The sequence below is a fragment of the Anopheles arabiensis genome, chromosome 2 (assembly GCF_016920715.1).
Source record: "Anopheles arabiensis isolate DONGOLA chromosome 2, AaraD3, whole genome shotgun sequence".
In the NCBI taxonomy this organism is placed as follows: Eukaryota; Metazoa; Arthropoda; class Insecta; order Diptera; family Culicidae; genus Anopheles; species Anopheles arabiensis.
The window spans coordinates 71,739,646-71,761,841 of record NC_053517.1 but is presented as its reverse complement, the minus strand read 5'-3'; the positions used below and the strand labels follow the sequence as shown (position 1 = coordinate 71,761,841).

The 22,196-nt window shown below is 42.0% G+C and overlaps 2 protein-coding genes across 2 annotated transcripts; both read left to right on the top strand.

Moving 5' to 3' along the window:
• The first annotated feature begins 9,599 nt into the window (after positions 1 to 9,599).
• On the top strand, positions 9,600 to 16,389 carry LOC120896392. The gene is made up of 4 exons (XM_040300460.1): positions 9,600 to 10,008; positions 14,923 to 15,273; positions 15,384 to 15,503; positions 15,649 to 16,389. Exons 1-4 carry the CDS (start codon positions 9,988 to 9,990, stop codon positions 15,721 to 15,723), a joined length of 567 nt encoding a protein of 188 aa, XP_040156394.1. The 5' UTR covers positions 9,600 to 9,987; the 3' UTR covers positions 15,724 to 16,389.
• A 3,173-nt stretch (positions 16,390 to 19,562) lies between these two features.
• On the top strand, positions 19,563 to 20,972 carry LOC120893531 (tRNA (adenine(37)-N6)-methyltransferase). The gene is made up of 5 exons (XM_040295484.1): positions 19,563 to 19,698; positions 19,761 to 19,887; positions 19,946 to 20,335; positions 20,400 to 20,663; positions 20,742 to 20,972. Exons 1-5 carry the CDS (start codon positions 19,628 to 19,630, stop codon positions 20,946 to 20,948), a joined length of 1,059 nt encoding a protein of 352 aa, XP_040151418.1. The 5' UTR covers positions 19,563 to 19,627; the 3' UTR covers positions 20,949 to 20,972.
• Positions 20,973 to 22,196: the final 1,224 nt, after the last annotated feature.

Sequence of the window (22,196 nt, the reverse complement as noted above, 5' to 3'; positions counted from 1 at the left end):
GGAAAAAATCCTTTTCTACGGTATACAATGTTATCGGAAATTGATTAATTTAGCTTTGAATACCTGATTCTGACCAATTATCACATCAAAAAGGAAAAAAAGGTAAACAAGATTCATCAAAAAGTCGATTGTAATTATTTTCATAGTCAGCGTGCGCTTACAGACGTTTATGGGGCAAAAGGTAAAATGGTTATCTACAATATTAGCATAATTAAGTGTCAAACCAATTGGCAATGCTTGGATTACGTTAAATTCAATGTTTTGTGAGCGTTAGCCTAAAATTAATGAACAAATAAAAAAATAAAATAATTGCTCAACATAGCGTTTCGATTGTCGTGAAAAAAAAATGATTCCCGAAAACATATCAAGTTTGAGTAAAAAGGGATGCCCCACCACATCTGATGTGTTCAATATTCATATATAAAAAATGTGAAGCTTAATCTGTATTCAACTAATATTTAAACTTGCTAAAAGTAATATTTTGCCGTCCATACTATACAAATATAGCCGAACAGATTATTGCGCCATGATTATACCGTGTCCATTTTGCTCCATGCTCCCGGTCTGTGTAATGCAGTCCGATGCAATCTCGATTAAAAGCAATCATCCAAATTAGCACATCCGATGACAATCTCTACAAAGTGACGCTTGTTTTATTCACCGTTGTTGCCATCCTTATTGTACATTTTTCCCTCCTCCTCAACACACACACATGTCACATCTCCAACGAGCGACTCTCAAAAGGCCAATTAACTTGCAGTATTAATCAAACGAAACGAACCGGCTCTCACATGCACGCGTGAAGACCGTTTTTGGTATCATGCAGGAAGGGCAGGCGGTAGAGGATGGAGAAGAAATAATCAGCCTGATAATTAGCGAATCCAAAAGAGTACAACCCGAAAACCCGACTGCACTTGCCAAACACGACCGGTCACGTTTGGCGGTGGCGAACATTGCCCCTTCCGGAGACGAGCTGCTTAATTTGATTTTAAGTGCTCTCAATCACTCGAACTGTCGCCGGCAACAACGCCGGCTCCAAGATATACCCACCACCGCCGCCGGGCGGGATGAGCGATGGCGAAAGTTAATAATTTAGTTGGTCGAGTCGGTTCGATTCAATTAAGGGGGAAATTTTCGGCATAATATAATCGCTTTATTTCCATTTCGCAGCGCATTTCCCGGCGCATTTCGGGCCGTGGCACCAAACCGATGTGATTTTCATGGCTCGCTCCCGTACACGGCGGGAGGCGTCGGTGTGGCGAAAGGGCACCAAAACCGAACCCAAACCCACAAAACCAGGAACTATTGCCGAGCGTAAACTAACCAACAACACCGACAACTCCACAACAGCAGTTTACTTCTCCCCGGGGGGAATAACGTCCGCAGTCGGAACGGAACGGCACCCGGAATTGCCCGTTTCGTCCGGATGTCAAAATCGTTGCCTACATTTAGGAAATGAATTATTCACTGCCTCATGCCCCGCTCCGTATGGTTTCCTGTAGCATGGGCGCATGGTTAGACGACAGCTGGACGTAACTTTCACTTCCACTGACTGATTGGCTAAACTGGCCTGAAAATGGTAAGAACCAGTTGTATTCCAACCAACTGCACAACAGCAACCTCTGTCGGTACAACTCTGCCTTCATCACCACCAACTTGTGACCAGACACGATGAGTGGTCTCTTACCAATGGTGGCTTCTGCCTCCTCCCTTACCCCTCAGAATGTAACCACATTCTTTGCGGAAACGGTGATAGTGGTGTAGAGTGGCAGCGTAATGTCCACCAACCGGAATGGCCACTTTCCACCACAGACCACGTGTCTGATGACAAGAAACTGAAGTGGATGATTAAACAAAATTCTTCCCCCGCAACTGTGTGGCTCGTCGGTGGAGGTGAGAAGCACTCTACACCATTCAGGGTAGGGGGAAGGAGGGGTATGTTTGCCTAGGGTGGGTAGCAGTTAATTTACATCCCGGTAATTCGATCGCAAATGAACGCCACGCCGCGCACGCAAATATCGCACGTACAAATTGGAGGAAAGCTCCGGAAATGGCACCATATTGGATCGGTAATTCGTTCGGTAAGCGACACTGTTTGCACTTTCCGATTGAGCAGACCAATAAAAGAGGGCGGGGGCGGGGAGGTGATGGTGATGTGGTTAGAGCAGCAAGTAGGCAGCAATGATTGTTGACCCAGTCGAATCGACTCTCGCAACCCCGTGCCAGGGATTCCCATCCCGTTGAGTCATTTGCGTCGCGGTACGCCAACTGTCATTCGCATCCGCAGTGCCACGGGACGGCCTGGCATGCGGTCGACCCGAGTGTACAGCGACTGTTGGGCGCATAATAGTGCTCAATAAATAAAATTCTTTATCATTCTCGCACTTTATCGACGCTTCATATGATTGCCAATGCCAATTGGTACCCGTTTGCCCGCACGAACCACGTCACATTCGCAGGCCTGTGCCAGTCTGCGCTACGGCACTCCACCAGCTAGAGTGGGCCATGGAAACCCACGCACCTATTATGATTGGACAGACTGAATTTAAAAAGCCCTTTCAGTTTCGCTGAGCAGTGTGATGATCGATCCAGCACCGCATTTGTCAAGCTTGTGCAATCAACCTTCCAAAGAGACCCCATTTAAAGCGTATTCTAGCGGGCTGATTGATCTGACAAAACTTGTATTAATTTTTCCATTTCTATACGACAAACTGAGGTTAAGCTATATGATAGCACCGTACTTTTTGCAGGGCGTGTTGAGGCTAGCGTAAATCTGGCATGAATGAAATTGCTTTAACATCCGCAATATCTTGCCGCATGCCCAGCACCATTCAGGCTGGCTGGCCTTAATTGAGTTGCATGCAAAGTAAGACATCCGCATCAATGACACCGCATACTTCCTGGCACTGCAGGAATAGCAACATCTGGACTATATCCACTGTATCAAGCGGACGCTGTACAGAATTACCCCGAAAAGTGTAGTGTCGGTATAGAGGTTGGGGAAATATTTTCCAATATTGCAACAACAAACAAGCAGGATAGCTCATCTGCTGCCACGACGGATCGGGCGTGCTCCCAACACGCCATATGGAAACGGAAAGGGTTTGCGGCAATGAAGATCGATGGAACACCCTCTCCATGCCTCCATTCTTGTCCATTTCACTGGAGTCCACCTCTGCTCGTCTAGCAGCTTTCTTTGGCCAACAGTCAATATTTCCTTTACAGCTAACTTTCCTACGCACCCGGTCGCGGTATCACAAAACCCTTGCTGAATTTGCTTGTTATTTTTGAAGGCAACCTGCTCTCACATCAACGTGATTGTAATTTCAAACATCAGTCTGATGGAATAAATTGACAAACGAATATGCCGTACATATGTTACTGCTGTGCCTTGCCGGAGCCCTGTAGGGATTGCCGGAGACGACGAATCGGTACAAGTGTACAAGTGTTCAACACAACATACGCAAACAATGGTACGGATCAATCTCCATCAAATGATAGAGTGGGAAAAGTAGCAAAGGATATCGGGCGACTTGGATATCGTCGGTTTTCCCATGCAAGAAGAGGCAAGGGAGACACACGCGGCTATCATATGGAAAACGTATTAACTGCTTAGCAGAAATCACATAAACCGTTTCCCATCCAGCTTCGGTCTCAACGCCATCCATTGTAGGCTATTGCTCCCTCCGCAGGGATTTGGGATTTCTACTGTAGCAATTTCAAAGGCAAGCAAATGGAGACGTCGTAAATCTATCCATTGTCCATGGGGGGAAACTTATCACAATTTCATGTGCCATTTTGAAGTGACATTCAATTAGTTATTATCATAGATCGCTGTTTGCTGATGCAGTGAACCATGAGGACAAGAAATGAACAGCGTAATACTACATTAAGAGCAAAGTTTCTGAGTAACATCATACATACCTTGCATTTTTTTTTTGTATACAGAAGGAACGGTCCAGATAGGCCGTATATCTTAAACCCCTTTCAATATTAAACTTTTGTGTATTAAAATCAAAAACTGTTTCAAATTTCACTCTAAAAGTATTATAGTAATTTGTTCTTTTGTTTTTTATACAAGCTGTGGTTTTTGCGATCATTTTTACTCTCTCCCTCCATTGACGGGAAACCTCGGCAGCTACCCCTCGGTAATCGTCTATAAAATGGATCTTTTGCATTTCTTTCTCTTTAAATTAAATTATAGCATGAAATACCTCAATTTACCAACCACAATATTCCGTAAACCTCAATTTAAATTGTGAATATTCTATGCACTTAACATTTTCACTTAACAGTTATTTTGCACTTGCTTCAAACCACAGTTACAGCTGAAGAGCAAAAACATAAATAGGGGAAGGTAGGTAAAGACGGACACGTTAAGGGAAATGGTAAAAATCTAAGGACATATAAGGGAAACGACCATGAAAATGTGCCCACATTATTTTACACTCATGTTTTATCAGAAAATGTGTTCAAATTTTTAAGTTTCCATCAATTTTTGCGTTTTTTTCATGAATGAAAAACACGATTTTTTACGTGCGCTTTTGAAATGTTCGGGTAAGACGGACACCTGATATGGGAAAGATGGACACCATGCATGGTAAGATGGACACTTATAGAAAACGTTGGAAATTGAAGAGTTTTCCAGTATTTTAACAAATTTTATCGCTTTCCACGTCCTGGTACGTTTATAAACCAATTCTTGGCCTATTGCAACGACGATTCATTCAGCCGTGGATTTAGGAATTGTAAGCACCGTTTCTAACATATCATTGAATGCAGCATCTAAAGCATTATTGAAATATTGCGCACTAACAGCTGACGTTGCTCCAGCTTACAGAACAATAGTCTAGAACTTCCTTTAAGGAAATTACTCCGCGAAAAGACCAGGACCCCAGTATTTTTTGAGGGACTTGTTAATAATTTAAGCCATTTTCCACCATGTGAAAATTCAACATTTGATATTCGTCATCCCATAGAATTTCTCATCTATTCCTGAACGATGTCGTATCAATGCCTCATCTTTTTATTGCTTAAAGTTGTCCAAGTCGTGGCAAGATATCGGATTTTGTGAAACGACTCATCAGCGTCGAGCGAGTAATAACATAACAAATGGCTACTATTTTGACCGGTGTTTCATTTCTCGCTTATTTCAATACTTTCTCTAGTTGCTGATTGGTTTATAGCTTCGGAATACGCTTATTTAAGGTATTTGAAGAAATCTATTCATCACCAATTGATATAAGAAGTAAAATAAATCAACAAATTCGGTGTCCATCTTTCCCTACAACAAAGTGTCCGTCTTTTCCGCTTTGGTGTCAGGATGTTTAAACCACCAGAAAACAATATTTTGTATTACTTTCATCCTCGTTCTTTCGCCAGTTTTTTCATTAATGATCACGACGACTCATTCATGAAATAAAACTTCCGGAAATATAAACAATACCAATTTTAGAGCTTAATAGTTAACCAATTTTGCATATATTATGCCAAAAATGTTCTCAAATGTGTTGTTTCACTTTAAGTTAGGATGCTGCATTGTTGATTTTGTCGAAAATTACCATTTTGATGCATTTATGAGAAGTGTCCATCTTACCCGCAGTGTCCGTCTTTACCTACCTTCCCCTACACATAAAGAGTAGTGTAACCCGTAATTAGACTTCTATGTAGTTTTGTGATAGCAGTGTACCATATATTTCAACGGCGAATAATTATGTCATTTGATTATTTGCAAATTTAAACTAATGATAAATTGTTTTCCTAAATGTTTTGGGTTTAAACTTTAAACCCAAAGATTATTAAAGTATATATTTGTTGACTCATTTACTTAGAACTTCTATTTGGCCTACGTCCTACGCGGACATCCCGGCCTATACATTATTTCGAGACTTATTCAGTACCACGTAATCGGATAGTCAGTCCTTGCTATGGGGAGACGGTCCATTCTAGTTTTGATCCCACAACGGGCATGTTGTTAAGTCGTGCAAGTTGACGACTATACTGCGGGACAGCCCCCAAAAGATACTTAGAGGGAGATGAGAATTTTTTTCGTTCAGCTTCTCATCTGTCCATCTCAATATGTTTAGCTCATTACTACACGTGCTTCTCTGATTAAGCGTATTTCGCTAGTTTTGCAGTTTCTCCAATCAAAGAGAGACTTCGGTTTTCTCCACATATTTAGTACTTCGAAGATTAGCTGTTAAGGCAGGCCTACGCCAAGTATGTTATGTATGTTGTTACACCAAATACGAAGAGAAAACGATGATCTTGTACAAAAATTTGACTAAAGCTTTCAATTATTATTATGACATATTTCTGGGAAATGCTGGCCCACAGGCCCCATGTTGCTCATGCCTGACTTAGAAGAAAAAACTTGTGCACGTTGTGCAATATATCTTTTTGTTGAACATAATGTTTGCAGTTAATTAAAATTCTTTTTAGAATTACTGAATCTACATCATCGACACATCTTGATTATGACATTCCACCTGTGATGGAAGTAAAGTTAGAGTGCGCCAGGGGCTCTATCGGTCAGAACACTGGCATTTTTGAAGTTGGTTGAAAGATTCATTCCAAGTAGACAAAGATCCATTTCTTTGTTCGTGAGAAACTTTACTTGCTTTACTGCTTTTTTAAAACATTTTGTGTTTTAGGGTTATGAATGAGCAGAACCAAAAACATAATAAAATCAGAATATTGCTTTATGGAAAAAAATATATCCAAAATTGGACAAAATCACTCTAACAAAATGAAGTGTCCACTTGAATTAGAGATTTTTTTTCACAATCACCAATGTAACAATTCATTTTCATCTCTCAGACGTTCCAAACTTGTTAGAGGATTTTTGCATATTGTTTTAGGTTCGTCTAGTTCTGCTCACAGTTTTTGCATCTAGTTCTTCTGAGGCATTATCCAGGCCTTCTAAAAATTTTAATTTATTTGATACGTCCGTTGTATCAATTCTTGCATCGAGAGTCGTTCTCAAAATCACGATTAAACTCGATTTACTGTAATAAGCTATTCCATACCAAATTAAATTCCTTGGCGGACCACGTCTGTTAACACCACGGACCACCAATGGTAAATGTTTCCGTTGAAAATAGAGAATTAAAACATACAAACCTAGCATTTTAATCCAAAAGCACAAGCAATCAGCTTGATTGTTCTATAGTCGACAATGATTCACCGTAATAAGGCTTTGCGCTATCAATCAAATCGAAAACCTTGCTATTCATTAGTTCTATTGTACGATGGATTAAACCGGCTTTAAGCTTCAGCATGACTTTTAGGGCCTTCAAGAAAGCGATAAGTTTAAAAATAACCACACTAATCCAGATGATAACGATCGAAACCTGAAGCGAACTGATTAGCTGATGATTCATTCGCTATTGACTTTTAGCCACCGTATCTGAGATTCTTCTTTTTTTAACGATCCATTTGTTTTGATGATATGAAACTAGGAATGCTTGTTACCATTACCATCGTTTACCATTATCACGATTTGTTTGTATGAGTTTTTGAAGTAAGATTCCACGCCAACGCCCACCATCCTCTTCCGGGAACGTTAAGCTCGTTACATAAAACGCTTTTGAGTGAAAAACGAATCCGCCGAATGTAAATCCCTTACCGATTTGAAATAAGAACTGCTCAGGCATACAAACTAACGACGTGTAACGGACCACACACCCGACCCTTCCAATGCGTCGCTACTCAATCCACTTTCGGTTACCGTTTAATGAACCACAACAACAGCTTCTCGATGCTTAACGTTTGGGGCTTTCACGCACGCAGCCATAGTGTCTTAATTTCATTGTCAATTTTAGGAAATTTTCAAAAGCCCCACACCACAGCCTCCTTAAAATTAATTCCTTTTGCCGAAGCGATCACACATAGCGTCTTGTCATTTCAGGTGTTGGTGGAGCAAGGGCAGGAAGCATGGTACGGTTTGGGGCGCACTTTAGTATCCTCTCGCACGGCGCCCCGGTATGTGTGCTGAAAGGAACAACTAGTTTGTGCCGCACCCACCCGTCAGCAGTCGGGAAGAGTGAAGGAGTTGTTAATAATTTACGACAAGCCTGACAATCATAATGAACGATAATAAACATTTGCATACATAACTGAGCATCCACTTTGCTCCACCCGGGCCCCGAGGCGGTTTCACACCACACTCTGGTCTCGCATTGGCAAGTTTATACACAGGCAGGAAACGCAACCGCACTAACAATCGATGAAACACATAAACCTTTGCAGTGAAACAAATCGAAAGAACAGCTCGCGAATCGATTGTATCCGTTTGTTGTTGCAGCCTACACTACAATACACCCTGTTTTTTGTATTTAAAGCGCCTCTTCGACTTGAAGCGAAGCCACTTGAGCCAGCGTGTTGATTCAGCACCGGTCATGTGTTAAATTAGTTAAAGAGGTTAATTGTTCGATACATTAGGGTGCTCGATGTTACGGAACCGATACACACCCTTATCCCAACGCGGCCACTTACTAGTTTTACCCGTATCACCCTTCTCCACTGCATGATTATCGTAATCGATACCATTATTCGCTGAATATGGGAGAAACCTCCCAAAAGGGATAATTCGTGCTTCACCATGCTGAAGACGTGATTCCTGAGGAATTTTCCCAAGCGCTAACTTCGCACTCAAAGTAGCCATAATTAATTGCAGTTGATTTTAGAACACCGCTCCAGCACGACAATCAACCTCCAAAGTGGCCCAGCCAGCGCCCACGTTCTTGCAGTACAGCCCTCGGGAGCTTTCCAGCGAATTGAACGCTAATCCACCGGCACGAATAACGTCCCATTACCGTGTCCGTGTCACAGTGGATGCTCGATGGGCAGTTTGTTTATTTACTCCCGAGGGGGGGAATGCGATGGTGGACGGTTGACTAGGTCAATATTCATCGACCATATCAATAAACCTTGGGAGATTATCATCTCTAAACAGCAAAGTTAAACCCACATACCAAGCGAGCTTGGCGTTCAATCCTGCGATCCTTCCTGCAGCAGTGGACAAAGAGATTTATACCCCTTGCCACCCCTTTGTGCAAGAGATTGCGGGCGACTTTCGAAGTAATTGTGCTGCTGTAAAAGTAAGCGCGCCCCTGCTCTTTATGAATGGACAAGCGAAAACAGCTTTCTCGCAACGAAAGTGATTTATTTCATCCTACTCATTAGCACAGCCTTAACCGTCGCCAGCACTGGCCGCCTGCGACCAGAAGGCTCCTGTTCGCCCTCGCTAGGCGCTAAGAGCAGCAGTGTCTCACTCCTTTCCCCGTTAATCCCTCCTTGCGTCATTGCTTTTGCAATGGGAAGAACAATTTCTTAATGGAAGCTTAAGATCAGCCTTTCGCCGCGCGGAATCCTGTGCGCTTGCGCCCTAGCCCGCGGCGTTAGCCATCATCAGCTGTGATCGAAGGGAGGCGTTGGGTTGCTTTTACCTTCGCTTATCTGTTGCTACAAACAAAAGAAAGAAGGGGGAAAAAAGATATCAACCGAACCCCGCACTGATAAGCATGCTTTTCGCGGTAATTTTTATGTATTTCTAGTAGACACACTCCTAAGCACTATAAAAGCTAGCACCATCGGCAACGACCGGGCCAGTGATTTAGTTCGTTTTGTGGTGGCTCAACATCCACCCAGCGGTCGTTTGGTATCGTCTAAACGGGCTGGCAGCCAGCTCCAGTCAGCGAAGACGTTTGAAGTGCACGCTTTAGTGCCTCAGTGTGTTAGATTAGTGCATGCGACGGTGTGCAACACGATCGATGTGTCGTTTTGTTTCATTATTTATCATATAACTTCCGAAGCCGTTTAACTGCATCGTACAGCATCAAACAGCGGGTCCGCGTGTTAGTGCTTGTGCGATTTTTTGTTCATTTTATCGTTCGCTTTTGCTGTGCGTGAGTGCGTGTGTGTGTGTGTAGTTTGGTGTGACGTTACACCACAACTTGATCCTGTCCCGACATCTCTAGCTTCAAAATGGATAAAATAGCAATGCTTGTAAGTGTGGTAAAAGTTTCATTTTTTGTTGTTTTTCCGTTTTTACCAACCGTCTGTTGGAATCTGTAAAACAATCCATCATCCGGCTGATCGGTGGGAAAGCGAAAATCAGTTTCAATGAAACGAAATAACCAACAGGAAGGAAGAAAAATAACATACACACACAAACGAAAGGGCTTGTACGGTCGCTCTTTGGTCACAAGCAATTGTGACTGCCGATGGGGCAAACTTCGGAGAACGATGAAATTTTAATTTCATTTTAGCACAACATCGCTTCCCACCGACGCCAATGTTCATCAAAGCGCTGGGAAAGGTGGGGACAGTAACGGTGTGTCACGGGAGAAAGGTTTCAATTTGCAATCATACAGTACTACAGTGAGGCTGCTTTTGCTGCGTAAAAGTAACATAACATACAGCTAGAAACAGCCATCAGGCTTGGAGCATGTTAAGTGCACGGTGCAAACTGTGGCAAGCAAATTGCAATAACGGTTCTACATTGTACTGCTTCTGCATGAGCCTTATGGGTTTGCCGAGCCTTATGAAATTATACACATTGCCTACACTCAGTATAATTGTTCGTGGAGCTCACCTTTGCGCGGCACGAGTGCCCGTTGCGTCAGTCAGTCCGTGGCCTGTCTGGACGGGATGAGCCAGAGCCGCGGAAGTGCAGTGGAAAACAAATAACAATTAGCAAAGCGTCGTTTATTGATCAATTTATTCAAACGTTTCTATCCCGCGCACTCCATTTCGTTATCGACACCGGTGTGAAACCGTTCTGGATGCAGTTTGTTTTGTTGCTGTAGCTGCTGTCTGTAGTTGTTTTGCTTTCACCGCTGCACATATTGTTCAATATGTTGGAAACTAATTCAAATGCCGTTTGAAATTGCGAGCCCAATCCCGGGCGAAAGCAGGGCTGGCTGCAAGGGGCAGAACGTTTATGCAAAACCGATGGTGATATGAAACAGGTCACGTTACTCGACAACTGGAACGGTGTGGCATTGGTTGTAGTTTGTGATTGATTTTTAAACGCACCAAAGAAACACATTTAATCGATTGTCACTTGTGTAACCGTGGCACAATCAGGGCACGGTACGTTTTGATTTGCGAGCTGCGGTACCCGTGATGCATGACTAATGGCAATCAGGAACAGTGGCAATTGTCAGAATAGGCGTATTGTACAATGGTTTTGTTAGGGTTTAATATGTTTCAATTTGATTGATATAAAGTATGTATCATAGGTTTAAAAAATGGTTTGTAAGGATTCACTTAATTTTGAATATTTCACCTCTTAAACACATATCACCCAAACTAGTAATCAATTTTGTTCTATTCGACCTCCTGGAAATCGGATATTAAAATATCCGTAAAAGACAGTTGAGTTTTCCATTTTTGATGTATGATATTTCACTTCTTAATTTACATCTAGCAAATTCTGGATATTTCCAATTATTTTTATCGTATTCTCGTATTTGGTTTACACAATCAGGCAGTTCTTAATTTTATTTGATGCTTTTTGTCACTTGACGCTGATGCTTGTAGAGTGTCGCCAAAAATGTATACTGAGTTAAACTCGTTCCAGTGGTTTACTCGTTACAAAGGAAGGTTTTATTTTTAATAAATTTTGCATCAAAATTAAAATACAAGTAAATCGAAAAAAAAATGTTGAACTAAAAAATGGAAAAATATTGTTCAACGGGCATAGTCTATCCATTAACTATTGAGGCATTGATGTTTTACTGACAGTTCATTATAGTTTTCATATCTCGTTTTTTATGTTGTTTGTTTTTGTTTCAATTTCTTGCATCGTTTTTGTTATATTGGCTTTATCCAATGTTCCATGCTTCCAATCTAAAATACATTATGTAGCCTATGTACCCAAAAATTCCAAAACAATCAACCACTACGTATATGTTTTCTTCGATTTTTGTATCGAAATGCAACTTCATGAGCGAGTGCACGGGTAAAGCAATGTTCAATTTTTACCAAACATGTTCTTGGTACATGTCAACAATGACATAAGGAAGCATAAATGTAATACTGTAAACGCAAATGGTCTTGCTCGTTTTGTAACAATTGACTTGTTTAAAAGGGTATTTGTAATCAATTCATTTGTGCTCATTGTGGGGAGAAATATTAAAAAGATATGAGTGTGTCTGATGAGTTTTTTTACTGTACTTAAATGTCATACTTTTTGTCTGCAAAATATTCCGCAGTTGCTTAGTTTCAAAACCTTTCCACGAAAAGGAACTGTCAGGATCTCTATCATATTGAACATATTTGCTAGAATTGTTAATACCTGTAGTCAGATGACTAAATTCTATTCCAAGGATTATTTATGATAGAATGAAAAGTGTTTGGGTGAAAGCACCTTACGGACATTATCACAAGGATGTAACACTTGCACAATCTATTGGGTAAAAGTTTTCCCGCATTCCCAGGTCCCACGCAATCGTCTTTAGAAAAAAAGCCTCATTAATATGCAACTGTAAGGATTAGGTTGATACTTTAAATTGATCGTATCAAGTATTGATTAAAAGTTTTATTACGCACTCTCACTCCCCACACACACACAGACATCAAACGCCATTATTCTTTGAAGGTGCGCAAAATATGCGACCTGACATTTTAATTTCAAGCCAAGCGTACATGCATAAATAGCGTTATGCTCATGGTACCAGCTGATGTGAAGTTGAATGCAACCGCAGAGAATGCACCACCATCACCACCACCACCACCAACACTCTTGTTCGATGCTGGAGAGGGCTTTAGCATTGGTAAAGATTAAAATTCGCCCGTACATTCGAATGTCCTCCGGCACAAATCCCTTCGATTTGAGCATGTGCATGTGACATTCGTGTATGTGTGAGTACGTTTGCAACAGAGCCTTATAAATATGTATTGCAAGTAATGGATTTATTATACCACTTTTATTCACTCCAGCTGAGGCTAAGTAAATTGAAAGTGGCTTCACGAGCTCGGATGCAACACCAAGCCAGAGATGGTTTCCCCTGATAACCGAACGGAGATGAGCTTTCCGCTCGCTCCTTTTCCAATTGATATATTAACAAACTGATTGCTGAATCATCACAAGCTCGTGTTGGCAGATGATTGTCCTCATCATTCCGATGCATTACCAATAAGTCGATGTATTAGCCATCCACCCCATTCGGGTTGCACTTTGTAGTAGTCGTCTATTTGCGTTGAATAATACACCGCATCACCGCTACTTGCCACGAAAGCTTTCTGCCCCTACCAAAGCCATCATCATCATAGAATGGATAAATCATTCAGTGAAAACGTGCGTACAATCATCCGCCGCACAACGGTTGGTGAACGGTTTGTTTGCAAATAATTTCGTGACAGTGTAGCAGTAGCACAACGTCGAGCCGAACGCTTTTTCACGCTCAATCGCAATAATCATATCCGCTTTGGGGAGGCAGTATAGAAATTGGAATGCAATTTTGTGCCCATTTGTCGGTATAGATCTTGCGATAGGCACCAGGAGTAGTGTTCGATTGGCAAATTTGGTTTTTCGGCACCAAATTTAACGATCAGCAATACGGCCGATATCGGCAGAGTGCAAATTATCTATCAGCCTCATTACAGCACCATTAATGCTCTGCGCGCCCGTGCCACGGCAAGTCGGCAGCGATCTTATCGCTCCGGTCAAGTGGAAATGGGTCCGAGCAACGAGCGTTCCAAATTGCTCTCTTAATGAACTGCAAAGAATGTTTCCCTCCCCGAAAAAAACGATCTGTTCAAACGGTGATAGTGGAAATACATAAAACACTCCCCTCCCCCCTGGCAACGGGGATTGGGGAGGTTTGGGGTCAAAATTGGTTGGTGCACCAATTACGACGCGCACGGTAGTTGCGATCCATAGACGACACCTCGCTGCTCGATGCGAGAAAATTGTAACCGGTTTCGCTTTCCGCTTCCTCTATCTGTCATTCTATTGACAGACCAAATAAAGTGCCATTTCACCAGGTTCACTGCTCTCGTCCACCACCGCTCCCCGCTAGCGTGCCCGTGTGCCTTAATGGGTGGAAGCGCCGGATCGAAGCGCGTTAGGTCAACATAATTAAAAGGTAACACACACTCAGCGCCCAGCGATAACGACCGCAAAACCAGAAATGGGAATGGTCCGGACTGGTCCTAAGGGAGGGGGGAAATGGGCAGCGTAAGAGGGTGCAGGTGGAACAGATGTGATTGAGGAGAACCGGGAAACGCAGCACGCGGTATGTAGCGGTATGCTCCATGAGAACACATGCTTCCTGGAATTGGCACGCCGTGTCCTTCGCGATGACGTGGCTGCATGTTGACGGAACAGGAACAGCGCACCAGCTGGTCACAGTTTGCACGACCGCGCAAACGCCACGCAGGAATGGTGTTGCACACTAAATCGTAACAATTATTGCACAACTACTCATCCGCCTGTGTAGTGCTACGGCTGCCGTAATGCTACCAAACGTACTTGAGCGTTGTCTATCTTATCGAGGCACCGGTTAGCCGGGCGAATCGGCATGTACTACGTCATACCAGCAGTAGGGTTAGTAGACCTGTGTGCGTGTGTGTGTGTGTGTACCCTGCTGCAAACGGGTCATCGAAGGGAAACATCTGGTGGTTCCGGTCATCAAAGCTGAAGCATCATCAGCTACGTCAACCCCGGCCGGGGGTTTGTAAAGAGCAAAAACTAACATACCGACAAATCCGATAAGCACGACTTCCATTGAAACGGCCGAATGAATCATTGCTTCCACACTCTTCAGATGATGCCTGATAGGGCTTCCGATTCTAATTCACATTCTTTCCTGTTCTGTCCTCTTTTTTTCTCTCTCTTCTCCACCCTCTCCTTCCCCATCGAACCTGATGCATCCCCGATGACGCATTGGACCTGTATCGACCTGTGTCTAGATTTTTCTATTTTCGGTCGCTGTCACAATGGCCCTGGTGATGGGCAACAAGGACGACGACCCGCTGCGCAATCTCTTCGGAGGTCCGAACGTGTGGGCCCCGCTGATGAAGTGGAACCGGGCGCCGCCGAACGACGGAGGCCCGGAGTATGGCGAGTACGGCGACCAGCAGGACGTGGATGCGGAAGCCGGACAACCGATCGTGGTCAAACGGTCCCACTCTCGCCAGCCCGTCTGCGAGGTGCTGCTGAACATCGTGTACGTCGGCAACGGTACCGATGGGTACGAGTATCGCCCTAATCACTATGTCACCGAGTCATGCCTTAGCTCGTACAACACCTACCAGAATAAGGTAATTAGCTGACGATGCTGCCCGAAATTGGGATTTCAGGCCCACCCGCCCGAACTGCTCGCCCCTGCATGTGCGTGTATGATTGATTTCGAACATTCCCATGCTTGCAGTGCACCGAGACCGGCCTTTCCTGCACCCAGATACGTCAAAAGATCTACATCACACGCCGCAAGGTGACAGGGCCGGACACCAAAGCCGTCAACTGCTGGGAGCATGTCGCCCTCAAGGAGGTAAGCGTGCTTGGGAGTGGACCGACACACCAACGGACAGCAAAAACGGTCACCGTAGGAGGCGGTTTAATTAGCTTATCTCACTTCTAATCCCATATCCCACTGACTTTGCCTTTGCCTTCCCTTCTCTCTGTCTCGCTTCAAGATCGATGCTGGGTGTGAGTGTATGTGGCCAAAGGAGCAGATCGGTGACAAGCATTCCTACCGCCTGGGCAAATAACAGCACGGCACCGGACTGTTCTGGCGAGCGACGAGAACAATTCTGCAACGGCCCCGCACTGGTGGATCCGGTCCCCGGCCGCCGGCCTGACCCCCGACCGCCCGACCGACCGACCAACGACTCCCGGAGGAGCAGCAGAGCAACCCGAACTCCTCCCCTCCCCCGCCCACCCGATCGAGCACTGATTAATGTGTAAAATGAGCCCTTTTACGTGTTTATCGCCCGTGCGACGACTATTTGTACTGTACATACCCACAATATGCGTATCACAAGGCGCTACGTCCTCTGCTGCCCCGCACAGGACTATATTGTCACCCCGTTGTCCCCCCGCCCAATATTGCAAGTCCAATCGGATCGAGGTGAGATGTGCACGTGAGATACATGTTTCGATGTTTCACCACGCACGCATGTTTTCGGTACCATTTGCTTCGAACGCAACCTTATGCTAATGCGGCTACAGCTATAGTACACGCGATTGAGTTCTGCTTACTTCGGCTAGAGCCGCCGTAACTGCTGTGTGACGTATTATCAACAACACTGTATTATCGTACCTATTTATTGTAAGAAGCAGCAGCACAACACAAGAATCTAAATAAACACATCAGTATGGCAATGTGCTGCGGTTTTTACTCCCAAAAGCACAGTGCCGTGCTAAAAACAGTCTTATTACTCGTGTATTACCCTCGGTCGAGCGAGTGGTGCATTCCAAACCCTCCTGCCCAACAGACAGCCTTGATGCCGTAATCGCACATAATCGACTGCAGCAGTTCAGTTTATCCTGCATGCGAGAGTATTGCATATTTTATCCCAGCTTTATCGAATCGCTGCATATGACTCCGGCCCTGTGTGTGCCTGTGCGGTTGTGTGCGTTCGCCATTTGCAGCAACGTTGTTAATACAGCGGGTAATTCAATTCAACCTAGCGCACCACAACACCGTACATCAATTAGAGCTGGTTCGATTTACATCCCTCTTTCGTGGTATCATTTATGGTATATTTCGGTTGGTAGTATACGGATTGTGCGAAAATGTAGCATATGAACATTGGCAATAATTATCACGGGGAAAAATGATATTTTTCAAATCGATTATAAATTTTAAAAAAAACGTAAAAAACCAACGATTAAATGAGAAATTTATCAGTATGCTTCATTTTTACAACCTTGAACTAAAGCTCCAATTTCATGTAATATAATTGAAAGAACTTAACTTACAACGTAGTGTCGAATTGATTGTTTGTACACGTAGGGAAAGGTAGGTAAAGATGGACACGTTAAGGAAAATGGTAAAAATCTTGGGATGTACATATGCAACGGCCACGAAAATGTGCATACATTATCTTACACTCATGTTTTATCAGAAAATGTTTAGAAACTTTTGTGTTTCTATCATTTTTTTCGGTTTTTTTTATGAATTAAACCATTTTTTTTCGTTCTGTTTTAAAATGTTCGGGTAAGACGTACACCTGATATGGGAAAAATTGACACCATAAAGGGTAAGATAGTAAATAAAACAACTATAGAAAACGATTGAAATTGAAGAGGTTTATAGTATATAGACATATCCCATTCCTTTCCACATCCTGGTACATACATAAACCAATTCTAGGCGAATTGCAACGCCGGTTCGTTTAACCATGAATTTAGGAATTGTAAGCGTCACTGGTAACATATCGTGGAATGAAGAATGTAAGGCATTTTTAAACATCGGGCACAAACAGTTGACGTCGCTCCAGCTTACAGAACAACAGTCTATGCCTTCCCTTTAGAAAATTACACCTCGGAAAGTCCACGGCCCCAGCATTTTGGAGGGTCTTGTTAATAGGTATAACCATGTTTTCCACTATATCAACATTCAACATTTGATATTTGTAATCCCATTAAATTTTTCATCTATTTTTCGACGATGTCGTATCAATGCCTAATATTTTTACTGCTTAAAGTTGTCCATGTCGTGACAAGATATTGGATTTCGTGAAGTGCTTCGCCAGCGTCGAGCGAGTAATAGCATAACGAATGGTTGCTATTTTGACTGGTGTGCCGTTTCTCGCATATTTTAATGGTTTCTCTAGTTGCTGGATGTTTCATATCTTCCAAATACCCTTATATTAGGCATTTGAAGAAATTTAATCATCACCAATTGATATAAGAATTAAAATAAATCAACAAATTCGGTGTCCATTTTTCCCTATGACAGATTGTCCGTTTTTCCCGATTTTATATCAGGATGTTTAAACCAGAAAAAAAGAATTTTTATTGCTTTCATCCTCGTACTTTCGCCAGCATTTTTGCTTTATAATCACGATAATTCACTCAAGTAATAAAACTTCCGAAAACATAAACAATACAAGTTACAGAGCTTAAGATCCGTAGTAGTCAAATTAGATCCACCAGGGCGTGCACGATTGAAAATTTGTTTTGTTCGTGGATTTAACCAATTTAGCATATTTTATGCCAAAAATGTTCTCAAATGTGTAGTTTTACTTTAAGTGCGGATGCTGCATTTTTGAATTTTTTATTTCGAAAATTACCTTTTTCATTCATTCATGAGCAGTGTTCATCTTACCCGCAGTGTTCGTCTTTACCTACTTTCCCCTACACCGGAAATGAAACTGAAGTTTGAAGTGTTGAGAATGTTTTCTGAATAAGAAATATGTGACAATTCTATGAGTACGAGAGTGATGTTGATGGTTTGGAATATTGAGGTGATTAGTCTGTATTAGTCTTGTCAGATGTCTCCGGTATCACTGTGAAATCATGCCGAAGAAATACGATCTGATATCGCATTCCTGGTGGCATTGAAATTCACAAGTACCTTAAGCATGGATGGTTTACAATTGGGTCACTTTCAAAATGAAACACCAGGTAACACGAAACATGCTATTTGAATGATATTTTTCTATGATTTTCTTAAAAATAAGTTCTAAAAGATTTTTTGGTTGTTGTGGCATACAATTGTTTGCTAATTTGTCAAGTCATAGTCATGGTTTCAATGAATGAATTCCACTGATTTAGGACGTATTACAAAACAGAAATAATTCTGAAATATATCTGTAGTTGATTTGACAACAAAATATGCCTGACAAATGTAATAACACGCTTGGAATAATGGAACGAAATTTTAAAGGAAACATATTTTTCTGTTTCTGTTCTGTTCTGTGTATATAAAACATAAATAATTATTTTATGTGGAAGAAGCTGTTCTACGACAATACTTCCAAATCTGCTTCATGTGTTCTCTTTTCCTCAATGTGATAAGGACTTTAACATGCCCGTCATGGGTTCAAGCCCCGAATAGACCGTGCCCCCATACGTAGGACTGACTATCCTGCTACGGTAACAGAAAGTCACTGAAAGTCAAGCCCATTTCACTAGTGGGTACAGGCAGGCCCTGACCGGCAGCGGTTGTTGTGCCAAAAGAAGAAGAAGATAAGGACTTTATTCATCAGGGCAATTGTGATTAGGATGAATCTTTTCATCATCAACTTTTAGGCCGCTGTCGCAGTTTTTCTGTGAACAATTTAAAATCATGCGTGAGGTCAACTTTATAACTGTTCACTCAAGGGAAATATATTTTGTAATAAGGGTTGGCGACTAGCAATTATCTACCACATGTAGATGATATGCTCAAATATCTTTTGTGAATAATAAATTCAGATATATTTCTTCAGATTTTAAAATACCAGCTGAAATAATTTGAAAAAATCGCATTACATTTAACGGCGCGTTTGAACTTGTATCCAGCCTAACCGTCCCTTCAAATCCAATCGCATATATTTTTCATCGGGCATGCTTAAGAGATCCTGACCTTTTTCACTGGAAATCTTTCTTGGGGCTGTCAAACCGAATAGTTGATTTGTTTACTTCTTTTCTCGTAGCTATTTTGTGATAAGTTTTGCATCGAAAATGTGTGATTCAGAAATAGATTTTCTAAAAGCACAGCTGGCAACTGCTAGAAGTGAAATCAAAAACTTAAGGTACAGACCCGCTGGTAAAAATAAAACAGAACATACAGATAATAATTTTTGTCTCGCTTCAGGCAGCAACTTTCCAACCTGCAGCACATGCACACGAAAGAGATTCAGAATGTTATGAAAATTTTGAATGATTATCGGTGCGATGGGTGCCGGGAAAAACAGCAACAAAATGGACAGCGCCAAGAAATGGTAACTATGTCGCGATGGAATAAAAGGCATCCTTCCAACGCTTGTTTTCTCTCTGCAGGAAGGCGTAACTAATGAGGACGATGCCGATGTGTGCACATTCAAGCCAATAGGTGTAATTAAAACGGTGTTCAATGAAAAGCGGGCTGTACCGCGGCAGGCCAGTCTGGCAACGGCTTTGCTGAGCAGGATAGATATATCACCCAAAACATTTAACAATCCCGGCCACTCGCTTGACGGGCTGGAGAACTTTTCGCACCTGTGGATCATTTACTACTTTCACCGCAATCCTAACCATGCGAAAGCGAAAGTAGCTCCCCCACGACTAGGTGGTGAACGTGTTGGAGTGTTTAGTACGAGATCGCCCCATCGTCCATGTCCGATTGGATTATCGCTGGTGCAGCTGGATCGGGTTGAAGATTCCAAAGTGTACTTTCTCGGTACAGACATGGTAAGATAGACATTCTAGATCTCCTTTTAGAATCCATACTAATGGTATTCCATCTGCTACGCAGGTTGATGGCACACCCGTTCTAGACATCAAACCGTACATACCACAGTATGATGTTCCGGCGAACCTCAAAGAGGCAGAGTTTTTAAACTCACGCGAAGCACCGGATGGTGAGGAAACAACCCTGTTAGACAGGAATCCGGCCACCTCAAATGGGCAACCGTTGCCTAACATATCCGTACCTAATTGGGTTCTGAACAGTTCGAGCTTAAACGTTATGTTCAATGCAAATGCAGAATCCCAACTTCAAGAGCTTCAAATAGAAAAAGTAAGTGCAGTGGCGAAACAGTAGATTTATGTTAGTTATGTTGTAATTCAACTGATTGTGTGTTGTTTTTCATTGCAGAATTCCATTGTAGATGTACTGAAGGCCGATCCACGTTCTGTTTATTTACGCACGAAGTATGGATCGCAAATATACACGTTTCAATTAGGAGATCATACCGTTACGTGCAAATTTGACGATCAAAACACCACCGTAACCGTCCTACAAGTAAGAGATGTTGTTAACTTCCAGGAAATGGATGGGGAATGCTCCTCATCTAATGAATAAAATGTGAAATCAGTAAGACAAATACATTGTCTAGTCGTCTTCTTCGTAAATCATGTAATTTCCGAAATAATTGATTTATGTTATAGTGAAGGCGAGACAATCTATGCGGTGACAACTAATATATATATTTTTTGTTCATATTTAAATTTATTTCCCCTCTTATATTATTCAACCGAAATATCATAAGCTTGCTAAAACTGCTCTTAAACTCATTGAAACAAAAACGGCGTACAGGTTGTTTCCGAGATACACTATAAATGTGAAACGTGGAGAGAGATCGCCTTAATCGTATTACGTAACTTACAGTCAAATGTAAGCCTGCATTAGGTGAAGTTAGCCACTATATTATTTATTTGACAGAATACTAATAGGTACGTTCTCACGCGCCATATCTTTGCGCGGATCCTTTTTCTACCATTAGCAACAAGTGTCAACAAAAATAACCAATATTTTTGCGTTCACACACCACGAATCTTTGCTGGATACAATTTTCGGATAAAATAATTCGTAAAACACGGGTTCTTGTTGTAAGAAATGCATAATATACAACCGTTAGAACACTTAGAGCTCGGGAACGATTAAAAAAATATGGTAAAACACAAATAAAAAAACCTGCCTGTTAAGAAATTGCAAGCAAATATTTGTTTTATCCAAGCAGCGATGGACAGCTTGGATTGCTGGAAAAAGATTCGTCACAGACTGCTCCTTACCTCAGTGAAAATGTGTGTTTGGCAGATATTTGGCAGAATATGCCATGTATGGACGCTACTAATCAACGATGATAACAACAAAGTCTTGTAAAATCATGTGTGTGTTCAATAAGTATAATTTGCCCAGAAGAGCTGTCAAATTTAGAACACTGCATTTATACTTATACAAGAACATCATATCTCGGAAAATACATAAAATGGTTATTTCTGATTGTAGAATGGGATCAACACTTAATAAGAATACGATATGTCAATCATTTAAATGATAGAAATACAGTGATATACTGAATTATACCACAATTGCTTGGTAAGAGTGAACACCGATCAAACATGCGCATAAACAGAAAGCAAATCTATAAAAGATTTTTTTATGCTTTGAACTAATTTCTGCTGAATAGATTTTTTTTCGATTGCGTAAATTATAGAACAATCTACACAACGTGGATTTGCTACACTCAACTGCAGCTACATTTTGTCATTACATTGAAAGAGCAGAACATTCTACATTGCCCTCCGAATAAAGATCCGAATAATCTCT